The sequence below is a fragment of the Solanum verrucosum genome, unplaced genomic scaffold (genome assembly GCF_900185275.1).
Source record: "Solanum verrucosum unplaced genomic scaffold, falcon-dt-bn FXZP01000165.1, whole genome shotgun sequence".
NCBI lineage: Eukaryota > Viridiplantae > Streptophyta > Magnoliopsida > Solanales > Solanaceae > Solanum > Solanum verrucosum.
In genome coordinates, this window is record NW_026020340.1 from 2,402,574 (window position 1) to 2,415,347 (window position 12,774).

At 30.2% G+C, this 12,774-nt stretch overlaps 5 protein-coding genes across 5 annotated transcripts in view; 1 reads left to right on the forward strand and 4 right to left on the reverse strand.

The window, feature by feature from the left end:
• LOC125837185 (protein DETOXIFICATION 27) overlaps window positions 1–12,774 on the reverse strand; it is a 226,157-nt gene that overhangs the window by 167,894 nt on the left and 45,489 nt on the right. The gene's annotated exons all lie outside the window — the stretch shown is intronic.
• Window positions 1–12,774, reverse strand: part of LOC125837217 (histone H3.3) — a 193,867-nt gene that overhangs the window by 102,178 nt on the left and 78,915 nt on the right. The window lies entirely within an intron of this gene.
• Window positions 249–815, reverse strand: LOC125836989 (uncharacterized). The gene has a single exon (XM_049516128.1). The coding sequence runs from the start codon at window positions 813–815 to the stop codon at window positions 249–251; it is 567 nt and encodes a 188-aa protein (XP_049372085.1).
• LOC125837187 (RING-H2 finger protein ATL7-like) lies at window positions 4,070–5,751 on the forward strand. The gene has a single exon (XM_049516335.1). It carries the CDS (start codon window positions 4,402–4,404, stop codon window positions 5,617–5,619), a length of 1,218 nt encoding a protein of 405 aa, XP_049372292.1. The 5' UTR covers window positions 4,070–4,401; the 3' UTR covers window positions 5,620–5,751.
• Window positions 10,231–12,752, reverse strand: LOC125837203 (transcription factor bHLH96-like). Its single transcript, XM_049516354.1, has 3 exons — window positions 12,314–12,752; window positions 11,104–11,514; window positions 10,231–10,513 (listed from the first exon to the last, which is right to left on the reverse strand). Exons 1-3 carry the CDS (start codon window positions 12,701–12,703, stop codon window positions 10,418–10,420), a joined length of 897 nt encoding a protein of 298 aa, XP_049372311.1. The 5' UTR covers window positions 12,704–12,752; the 3' UTR covers window positions 10,231–10,417.

Below are 12,774 nucleotides of genomic sequence, written 5' to 3' on the forward strand. Positions count from 1 at the left end.
ATAGTTAAATGTCTCTATTACAACTTATACAAAGTTTCTGTCTAATTTTGTGGCGTTTGGTTAATTCTGTATATACAACATGACTGAAAAGCTAGCCTTCTCAACTGCAAAACAATGTGGATGTGAGAAGGAAAAGCAATTCAGAATATGAGAAAAAAGAAACAAAAAGATGAACAAGTCTGGCATAGCCTAAGCCAATGACACGTATTATCTACTTTGGTATCGTGTGCCTTTTTGACCCTCGACCGTCAAAGGAGGTATCTATAACCAATTGCAGCTATGCCTAAACAGAAAGCAACTGCTATAAGCCATGTTACACCATTTGTACCATTTTCATCTTCTTTTGTTCTGTTCCATTCATCAACATGTTCATATTGCTGCTGTTGCTGTTTCTGCTGTTTTTGTGTTTTTAACTGCAGGAGTTGTAGCTCAAGAACTTTGATCCAGTTCCTATAAGCAAGAGCTCGCGCTGATTCATCCAACATCAAATTCGAAAGAGCTTCCTTCTCCTTCTGCAATGCCAGGTACTTCCTCTCTGCCTCTCTTGCTCGTGTCTGTGATCGTCTCAACGCCTTTAGAACCTCCAACCTATCACTCCCTAGTTCTTGTCTAACCTCGATATTCGCCTCCTTAACATTATCATCATTCATATCAGGGCCAGAAAACACCTTGAGAGGTGGAGGCAAGTCACAATTCTGCATTAGAAAATCAAGACTTGATTTTTGTTTTTGGCCAAACACATAATTCATCTCATCTTTGTTGATCATCAACCCCATAGGACTTAACTTTTGGTTATTCATCAACCATCCTGCCATCATCCCAGAATTCTTGAATTTTTTTGGCTAAATTTTGCAAAAAAATGATGAAATATGTCAAGAATTCAAGAAAGTTGGTTGATGGTAGTTGTTGGATATAAGGGGAGTTTGTCAAAATGATCAAAGGTTTTTGATTGGTTGATAGGATTAGTGGGACCCACATTTCTGATGAAGTGGCACAATCTAGTTGGTTGGATAACGTTTTAGTTTTCTAACATATATTTATTTTTTAAATATAAGATGCGTGTAAGCATAGGAAGAAATTCTTTGCCTCTGATTATAACCAAAGATTATATTAGAGTCAATATATTCCATTTGCTTTGAAAAAAAAAAAGATTCTATTTGTCTTTATTAGTTATTAATTCATAGAAAGACAAATTAAAAGTTATAGGATTATGAAATAGGTCTGGTATTGTGTACGCAGTCTTTATTCCTATCTTGTGAAAATAGAGAAACATAATCCTATAACTTATTGTTTGTGTGCGTAGTCTTATCCCTATCTTATCGTCTTTGTTTTTTAAAGTAACAATTATTAATTTAGACTTAATTTGTTTGGTTATTTAAACGACAACTAATAAGGACCGATGGAAGTTGGAACATCAATTAAGTTTGTGAAATAAAGACAGTATTTGAAATCATTGATAAATCAAATTAATTTGAAATTAAAAATTTATTTGGAGATTCAATATAGATCTCAAAAATTGTATTTTTTTTTTCTAACTTTGACTATGTAAATCTCTTACTGAATATTAATTTATCTGATAAAATAATACTCAACTTGCTAGTGCATATTTAAAATTCACTAATACTATATAAGAATAATAATTACACTATTGATTTTTATAACTCATTCATTCTTAAATATTATTGTATGGTGCGGCTTAATGAATTTTGTGAGAAGCCATTTTCTTTATGACCGCAGGGGTGAGTTTTCGTGCACCTCGATTAATTTTATGGAATATTTGTCACCTCTCATCAATAATAGGTATCAGGTAACTCTACTCACCAAAATAAATTTAGTTAAAAGCCATTTTTATCACCTCAAATACTTGGATGTACAACTTAATTAACTTGAACATTTATTTGCCATGGGCCAAAGGTCAAGTTAGATAATTCGATAAAGTCATTAAACTTTTTTTTTTGTGTGTATTTTAGAATACGATTAACTAACGTATTAATTTTTTCTTTCTTCAATATATTGATGTGACATGAACGTAAAATTTGTGAATGAATGAGTTGGACCACCTCAAATTAAATAGCGTGAAGCGCTCATTTCGTTTTTGCTTGCTTTTATTCTGTTAGACAAATGAATGAGGGACCGATGTATACGATTTTTAGGAAAATTTAGTCACTATGAAGTAAAAAAATTTGACCAGAAAAGTTCTTGCAGTAGCATTGAATGCAACCACTTGCTCCTTTAATTGCTCTTTTTTTTCCGTTTTGAGAAGAATATACTCCTTCCGTTCCTTTTTACTTGACATATATCGATTGGATAGTTGATATTTTTTGTAATTATACTATTTTTTAAAAAAAATTGATTAATACTTTATATAATTACTTTATAATAATAATAATAAGTAATAAAATCTCTTGATTTGCTAAAATGGAAATAGGAGGCTAAAAGCTTTGAGCACTTGTAAATTCAGACAATTAAAAAAGTTAAAGGTTACATTTGGACATTTTCCAAGGATTGAAAAAGTAGATAACCTACCATATTATAAATGGTCCAAACATTTAATTTAAAATTAAGAAAGATTACCTACTTTATCATGTGAGATTAACTAAAGCTTTGAACATTTCACATTTTCACACAAAGTTATCCATGGTTAAACTTTAAAAAAAAATGAAGTTGATCATCTATCATATTTTAAGTATTTTTTTCTTTATGACAAGGAAATTCATAATTGCTATTCTTTAAGTGTATACAAAATAAATTTCGTTGTTACACATTATATCCAATGGAGCTCTTTTAACATTTCCCTCATTAATTATGCTTAACTATCTTCCTAAAGGGTGATGGTATTTCATATTCACACCCTTCTACAATAATAATATTATTCAGTATCGTTTCATCAAAAACTTTCAATATATATACATATATTATTTTCCCTTGATTTATGATTTATAAATAACAATCGAATTTTTATTTAAGGATTAAAAGATTCACAAATTATAATGACCATATATTATGTTTTTTATGTCAAACAACTTGCTAAATGCTAATGTAGTTGAAAACTCATTCATAAACTACCTAACCTAAATCTCTCTTTTCATATTAGCAAATCTTTTTATGTCTATAATCTTCATTTGTCAAAAATCTACGCATTAATTTGTCTTTCGAGTTTCAATAATGGATACAGAGGATGGAATTAAATGTCTAAGGAAATTATGCTGATAAACAAATATATACTAGTTAATTAGCTAACATAGTTATAGTTTTCATTAATTATCACTCACAACTTAATTTTAGCTGTAATTACATCATCTCTCTCCTCTCTTCCTCTCTCTCACCCCTCTCCTCTTTTATACATATACAAGTATAAATTATACATTTACATATAAAATTATATGACAGATATATAAATATAAGGATAATTAGCCTCTTTCCACTCCTTGCCCTCTCTCGCTAGCCTCTCTCCTCCCTTTCCCAATCTCGCTCGCCTCTCTCCTCCCTTTTCCAATCTCGCTCGCCTCTCTCCTCCCTCTTCCAATCTCGCTCGCCAAAATACAAATACATATGTATACTAGTTACATATATACAATTATCTGACAAATATTCATATACTATTTGTCTCTCTCCATTCTCTACCCTCTCGCGGTCGCTCTCTCCTCCCTCCTCCCTCAAACATATAGTTACAAATCGTAATTAGCAAACTACTATGAAATCTAATTAAATTTGTTTTAGTGGCCATTTGCAAATTTCAATAATCTCGAGTCTTGACAACAAGCAAATCGTCCGTTTTCACTAGTTGTCGTCCTTATTTAATACTTATTACTTCATAATTCTGCGGTGAGACTTGAGGTAGGTTTCATCTTACACGTGTAGTAACACTTACGTTGTGTATAACAAGATATACACAAACCAAAAAAAACTCAAATCAATTTTGTTTTTTTTTTCCACTTTAGTCATCTCTTGGACTTTTATGTGATGTAAGGCCCCACAATTTTTATTTTTTTTAATTAACGCGTAGAGCACGTTAAAAGTCCTCATTGACTTATCACAAATACTCCAAAATACAGAAATTTCTAGTAAATTTCCCCTTAATTAATTCCTTCAATCCTCAACCAAAAAAAAATAAAAACCAAAGTGAGAAATCTTAGCAAATCTTAGTGTACATGAGATGTAAAAATCCAAGAAAATGATTCCAATTTTCTTGTTTTTACACTAAGATACTCTATTCATCTTCCCATGAAAATTCAAGAAAAAAGGTACCATTTTTTTTCATAGTTTCTTGAAAATCTTAAGGTATTGTAGAATCCAAGAAAAGGGTCATCAAATTCTTGAAAAAAAAAATCGTAGTTTCTTGAAAATTTTAAGGTAATCTTAAAGGTGTTGTGCTTATGTTCTACCTTCTTGTTTGATTTGATGGCTTTTTTTAATAGAAGGATGTTAGAAGAACATAAATTTGATATACAAAAAAGTGCTAAATGTTTTGGTTGTATTTGTACAAATGATTGTGGAGGTGATGATATATCTTTTCCTAGTGATGGTCCATATTTCCCCCCTCCTCCTCCTCCTCTCCCTAATGTGACAAGTGAAAAATATCATATGCCTTTTTATTTTATCATAATGCTTTGTATGTTTGGGGCTTTTTTTATGTTCATATGTTATATGATTATACTTAAGAGGAATAGGTCAAATTCAAGATCAATTAGGAGAAATAATGCTTCACAATTTGATGAAACTAGAGAGGATTTTGTTATAGATGAGAATTTGGGCCCAATTTTGGATCATCCGATTTGGTATATTCGCACCGTGGGACTTGGACAAGATGTTATTGATTCGATTTCGGTGTTTAAGTATAAAAAAGATGAGTTTTTGATTGATGGGAGTGATTGTTCTGTTTGTTTGACTGAATTTGAGGAGGATGAGAGTTTAAGGTTGTTGCCTAAATGTAGTCATGCTTTTCATATTCCTTGTATTGATACTTGGTTAAGGTCACACAAGAATTGCCCCTTGTGTCGTGCTCCTATTGTATCCGATATGGATAATTCCCCTCGAATGGATCATGTTGTGGAAGTTGTATCGATTACTAGTGTAGGTGATGATGGCTCTAGTACGAATGATGTTGATCAAGACGATGATCTTGAATTGGATGGAGAGGGGAATAATCAAGAAATGAGGTGTGGAGTAGTTGAAAATCTTGATGAGGAGGAGGAAGGGAGATCAACGATGGACTTATCGATGAAAAATGCACGAGTTAATCTTGATGGAAGGAGGAAAAGGGGTCGTGTTTTTAGTGATTTGGTTGATCAACATAGAGTGAAGGAGATCATCAACAATGAACTACAACCAGCACGAAGATCGGTCTCAATGGATTCCTCTGTTGCTCAAGTGATTCACCTCACGATGAACGAGATGAACGAGTTGAATGAGATGAATTCGAGGAAAATTGATCAAGGGAGTTCGAGTAATTCAAAGAGAGGAGATAGAAATTCGAGTTTGTATAAAGCAATGAAGAGTTCTTCCTTTGGACGTTCATTGCAAAAAGTTCCTATTAGTATGAAGAGGTCTTTTTCTACTAGTGGAAAGTGTTCATTGCCTACAACTAGCAAGATTCAAGATCCAAGACAAACAATGTAAGAACATTTCACTTTAGTTCTTGAATACTTCAAGTTGGGTTCAAGATTTTCCTATATATATATATATATATGAACAATATATGAAAATATAAAGTGTAAAAGTAATGTTCCACATAGAGGACTTGGAAACAAATGAATTTTACATATTCCCTCTTCTTAAAGAGATATTTGAGTTTATTATTAGGTTAATGTTGTGATGAATAATACAGCAAGAGACAAGAGCAAGTTCATTTCACTTGATGTTTACACTAAACCAATGAAACGTGTCTTGCAACGAGATTGTCAATTTGATGTTGAATTTTGCTATGTGTTAGATGAAGTGCGTAATAGTTTGGAGCAATGGTTGTTCATGCTAAACATTTTGGTGTAAAAAAGTTGTACACCAATAAAGAAAATGTTACATGATATCAGAGTATTTATCGCAAATCTAAAGTTGATTTTGAAGTGGTTAAACTTACAAAAATTAATGAACTTTGGCTATATCTTAAATAATGTTTCTCAGAGCGTTCCTAGCACAAGTTCAAAAGAGTGTGCCAAATGGGCTGTCTTAAATAGCGTTCCTTAAATGGGCTGTTTGTGTCCACTACCCGGCCCACTAAGTGAATTATTAGGATTATTGAAAATAGCCCAAGTTGTGAACCCAAATGCTATTACAGCCCATGGCCCACGTATATTTATTTTCGAAAAAATTCACATTATTTTTAGCTTTTATAAATGGAAAATAACAATTATATATCGTGAAGTTTTGAATTTTACATGTAAAATTCGAAGATACGATCATGAAGTTTTATTTGTAAATATGAAACTCCAATACCAAAAAGTGGCTGATAAATGTTATTTCAACATGAATGACAACATTTTCAATGAAAATGCTTTTCTCAAAAATATTTTTTAGAAAATAAGTGAGTTTCTTATTATTATTTTTGTATTAATTCATATGTAAATAAGAAAATGTTATCCTAAAGTAATTTATATTTAACGTATACAAATACTATCATAGTTGGAGGTGTGGCGTGGTGGGGATACATGTGAAGATTGTTGGGTTTTATTTGCCCTGAATTTCTTACCATAAATAGGTTTTCCTTTTAGGAAAAGGTTTTGGATTGGCTAGTCCTTTTCTTGTGGGAAAAGGTTTAGGACTCTATAAATAAAGGTTTGTTCCTTCTAACTTAATCAACACTCACAATGTAGTCATATTGGGAGGACATAATCAACGCAAAATACTCATGGGACACTTAGTAGGTACAACTCGATAGAGGAGTGAGCTCGATTGGGTTCGACTCGATGGCTAGGCCTAGTTAGCAACAAGCTAAAAATCATGAATATGTATGTCATATTGGTACAATTGTTTGCATTCATGGTATTTTATTATGAGATGAAATCGCATGTTCAAACACTGATTTTATCTCATGATTTCATATCGCAGTCCAAACTCCTAGAATATAAGTTCTTAGTCAAAAGAAAGCAAGATTTGATATCATATATAGTAGGTACATATAAGGAAGCTTTTGTAGCTTTATTTTTTTAACCTATATGGATTCTCAACTTCTTGTGTGACAACAAATCTTCTCAAATATGTTCAGTTCTTATTTCAGCTTCTTTTTTTTTGTCATATCCTTTCTAAACTTTAGGATGCACATTGAATAATATTGAGATATAAAAATGTTTTATATTTATAGTTGCGGTGTCTGCCGTCAATTTTCGTGCACTTCGATTAATTTTCTGGGAAATTTGTCACCTCTCACTAGTAATAAGTACCAGATAACTCTGTCCAACAAGGTTAGGACTAATCCTTAACGTTACATTATACGATATGATGTAGTATATTTTGTTTTTACCTCAATTTTTTTTCATGTTTTTAAGTTAACTATTGTGACTTATAATACTTTTATATTACTAAGTGTACGTATACTTTTAATTAATCTTATAAAAAAAAAATCTATGTTCGATGATTTCACACCCAAAAATTTGATAATTTGATTCTTATACTTCGAATCATCTCACAATAAATTAAAGATGTACATATATTGTTTAGAATTTTTGCACTATAATATTAAGTTGACTTACAATAAAAGATAATTCTTCAGGTTGATAATATAAAGTCCTCTTTTAATTTGCTTTTGATAGCCAAATTACTCTTATCTTTTGATGTGAAAAAAGGCTGACAAAATATCAGATTTTGGATATTCAATTTTTATTTAGTGAACTTTCTCATGAACCAATAATTGATTTGTCCAGAGAAATTTCACCTCAAGGTTCTTTTTTGAAAATGTCTTTTAGCTAATGTCATTGCTCAAAGATTCAACATATATGACTATACAAAAAAGCAAAGAAAATAAAGTACACCTGATTTTTTTCCTTTTTGGTTTCTTACACGTTATGTTCGATATTCGTATTGGTGTCTGACAAATTCATACGTGACATGCTGCATGATTGGAAGGCTCTTTATGAGAATGGTGCTTTTAATAATATATATTTTTTACTTCTAGAATTTAAATTCGAGATTTCTGATTAAAGATGAAGAAATCTTAACCATTTCACCACAATTCATGTTAGTCAGTTACACACACTATAACAAAAAAACTTTTAGCGGCAACAAATATACACATAAAAATATCAAGAATAATATATGCCCGATATTTTTTACTATTACCAATGAAGGTAATATAATATATTTTCAAAGAATTGATTGAGTTATTAACATGTAACCTCTTATTATTTCAAAGAAATATTAGATAGTTGTTATTGAATATATATTTTTATAAGATTTTCAGTTTGCTCAAAAAATCTTTTATTAATTAGTCTTTAATAGTCTACATAGTCTATAAGGTATAAGAAAAAAAAAGATCATTTACTCTACAATAGTCCCAAAGAGGAATAACAAAACTTTTGATCATTCTTTTGTTCTTTCTTTTTATTTTTTCATTCAATTATCATACTCGCTTAGAAATTGATTAATCCTCAATAAAAAGTCTTATTTTGGAGGATAACCTTTTGTTAAAGACAACTTCATAATCAGATTCGAGCTCAAAATCTCTGATTATTCCACAATTAAATTCTAGTACTAATAGTCTTGTCATCTCTATGAACTTTCCTCGATATTGAAAAGAACAACAAATGATTTGATGAGAAGGTGCATGACTAATCATTTTTCATGAATTTTGTATCTTTATATTGATTTAGATAAGGGAAAGGGGAACATTTTTAGGACCACTACATAAATAAAATTAATTGAGTCAATAAATATAATAATGAAGAAATTGCATGGCCAATTATAGATAACATCATCGAGTTGGGTAACCTGTCTTTAATGGATTTATTAACTTAAAAATAATACAATTATTATTTTTTTATTCTTACTGTAAGAGTGGAAGAATTGGTTTATAATAATGAAGAAATTGCTTGGCCAATTGTAGAGAAACATTAATTATCGAGTTGAACTTACCTAATGCGATTTATATATCATATGTGGTTTACTAGCTATCGCACGTAATTTTAGATAACATTATACGTGCCATATATTGTATGCACTATTAGTGTAAAAGATTTACTAACATTTTAAGAATGAAGCAAAGAATCTAAGGAAAGTTCCCACAAATATATAAAATCACATCGTGGGACATGTATAATATAATGTATAATAATTGTAAGAAAACATTCTCAAAACTAATTAGTATTCGACACTTCCGGTACCAAAGCCCATGTGGCATGTTTTGGTGGGGTGGGTAGGGGGATTTTTTTTTTATACATGTACATTTATTAAATTATTTCTCATTTATTATATTTTTTATATTATGAAGTTTTTAAATATATATACTTTATTTACATAATCTATCGGCTTCAATTCAAGACTCACAAAAGTATAAGAATCAGGATTTTTCAAAAAATAGATTTCTGTTCAATTAAGAGTATATAACTACATGAATAAACTAACTCTAATATGTTAATTTGAGATTCAAATTCGAGATTTTTCATAAGAGATATCGGGAACGATTTGGAATTAAATAATATTATATATATATATATTCGTATCATATATATTAATTCTATTTATATTTTTATTAAATAATTACGTACGTATTTTATCAATTATTAAGAGTTTTCTATCATATATTGAGAAAAATATGCATAGAAACATGTATTTTTTGCTACCATATACACTAAAATAGGGAGAGACGAACGATATTGTCATGTATCCCAGATACATGTGAATCACACTAGTTACTTGTATTTGTATGTATATGATATCATTCAGCTGGAATACAGTGGCGAGCGAGATGAGAGTGATGCAAGCGAGATTTGTTATGTATCTCAGATACATGAGAATTGACTTGAATACAGTGTATCTAGAAGAAATTACTAATTTTGACATCATGTATGCCAAAAATACATGTATTTGAGTGCACTAAAATCTGGTAAGATTTGCAATACTACAAACTAGAGTGTATCTAAATAATTAGCTTCTAAACTAGTGAAATTTCTATAAATTTCCTTATCAAAAGAGGTTTACTATTGATTCAAACATTATACTTATAAATACATATCAAGAAAGGAGGAAAATAAAAAATTTAATAACTTGAAGAATTATATCTTAATAACTTGACCTTTACATTTTCATGAGTTGTGTCACATGAAGCGAAACAAATAAAGTAAACATTTTCATAAATAATCTAAAGAAAGCAATGATTTGATAATGACAATAAATTATAAAATCTTGAGAACAACTTTTTTTTTTTTTTTTAATTTCTTGGATTGGAGTTAGGGGTGGGGTAGGGGTAGGGGTGGGGGGACAGGTCATCTCAACAAGACATAGCCTCCTCCTTAATCATGGCCACCATTTCATGTACAGCACTTGCTATCTCACTCACTGTATTTAGCTCACAATTTTCTTCCACCTGTCTCATGTAAAAATACAAAATAATTAGACCCCCTTATAAATCCATCTTTTTTCCCAATATAATAATAATAATAAAAAAATAACAACGAACAACTTTTATAGTTAATTAATTAAAAAAACAACTAAATATATTTTAAAAACACAGGTTTCTATCTTTTGAAACTCTTTCGGGTTGTTAGCTGATTGGAGTTATGCATGTATTAATTATGAAAAGATTAGTTATTTATATATTAATTATTTTATCTTCTTATACATAAAATAACTTATACATGTATTAGTTATACGACTTTCTAAACTTTCAATTAAACATTTACATGAATAACTTATTTTCTATCTACTCACAAAATGTCGTTAAAGTTATAAAAAAATTAATACATCAATAACTTGTGAATTATCCAGCTACCAAACGATCCCCTTAAGTTTTGACTTTTCAGTTTTGCCCCGTAATGACATGCATGCTCTTATAGTCATAAAAATGACCTATACAACAAGTGTACTAAGGGTATTTTCATATGTAAAGAAGTCTGATAAGTCTTTCTTTCTTAAATTTCGTGAAATAATTTTAGAAAATTGAGCATATATACTAACCTTGACACTAAATGTGTATAGTACCATATGATCAGCTGTTGTAACACTAAGGTGAAGTATAGTAAGGCACATTGCTTGTAACCTATTAACAATTTTCAACAATTGTTTTGGTCTTCTTCTTGATAACACCTTAACATTAGCATGACTTTCCACCATGGTCACCTCGATATCAGCGGCCGCCGACCGCCTCTCCTCCGTCGTTGACCCCTCGTTGTTGGTGGCAGTCGCCAACGGGTGATTATTGTTACCGGTGGAATATTGAGGGAACGTGAAGAATTTAGAGAACGGACTATACTGAATATGTTGCTGGTTTGTTGTTATGACTTGTTTATGTGCTTCCAAAAATTGGAGTAGTTGTTCAAGTTCTTTAACAAAATTAATTGTGCCTCCAACAATTGATGCTTGGTCACCCTGTTTACATTATGATCACAAATAAATTAAAATATAAATAACTATCGATTAAATTATCGTATCAATTATTTATTTAAAATAAATGTTTTACTACTTTATACTTAATTGACTTTAACTACCAACCAGGATGTTTCCTAATCTTTAGGGCAATTTATACGTTTTTTTTAAAAAAACTAATAAACATGACCTACCAGTAATTACCAACTCAAATAATGCACTTGATTTAATCTAAGAAATTATACAAGAAAATATAGATATATCCTTAATTAATATACTAAAATGATGCAATAATTAACAATAATAACTATGCATCAGTCTCGATCAAAGTTTTGATGCTGGAAAATGCTTTAAAACAATAGAAATAATAAAAATAACAACAACAATATTTGCACTAGTTGTATGAAAACTCTTTACAATACATAAAGGATTTAAATTATATACAGTAAATTATATATAAAAAAATTACACTATCAATGAATTTTAACCCATAATAACACGTTATGTACTATATAAATTTTATCATGTTATTAATTTATGTTTATTAAAAAATTTATCTAATTTTCCTTGTAAATAACTTAATTGTCTAAATAACTTTCTATAACATCAGCTATATCAGTGTATAACATTTAAACTCGAAGAAAAAAAAACCCACTATAATGATATATGATACTATAATAATGTCTAGTATAATTTCACTGGTGGTGTGCCTATTAAATATACAAAAAATTAAAATTGTCAACTTGTCTATTATTAATAAAATGCATGTCGTTACGTACGTATTAGAAGAAAAAAAAATTACCCGTTGAGTGTAAGACGGCGGCATTAACGACCGGAGTACGGCGAGGTAATCGTTCATTTGCCGTCGACGATTTCTCTCGACGGCAATGTGAGTCATCCTTTGATTATGTATTTCTTCCTCGTTTTTCGCGCATTTTGTCCGCCGCCTTTTTCTCCGCCCTGAAACCACCGTACTTCCCACCGGAAAATATTTATCCGGTGAAGAATTATTGTTGTTGTTGTTATCGTCGTCGTTGTAAGTTTGTGGTATTGAAGAATTAGAAGAATCCCAATTATACCCCTCATAGCCAAAATTACCATAATCATGAAAAGTTTCAAGATTGTAAAAATTACAATCTTTGTGGCTATAATTGAAAGGATCTTGTTGGAAAACAACAGTTTCAAGAGCCATTTAAAAATAAAATAAAATATAGGCTACTATTGAAATTTTTCTTCTTTTTTTTTTTTCTCTCTTGAAGAGTT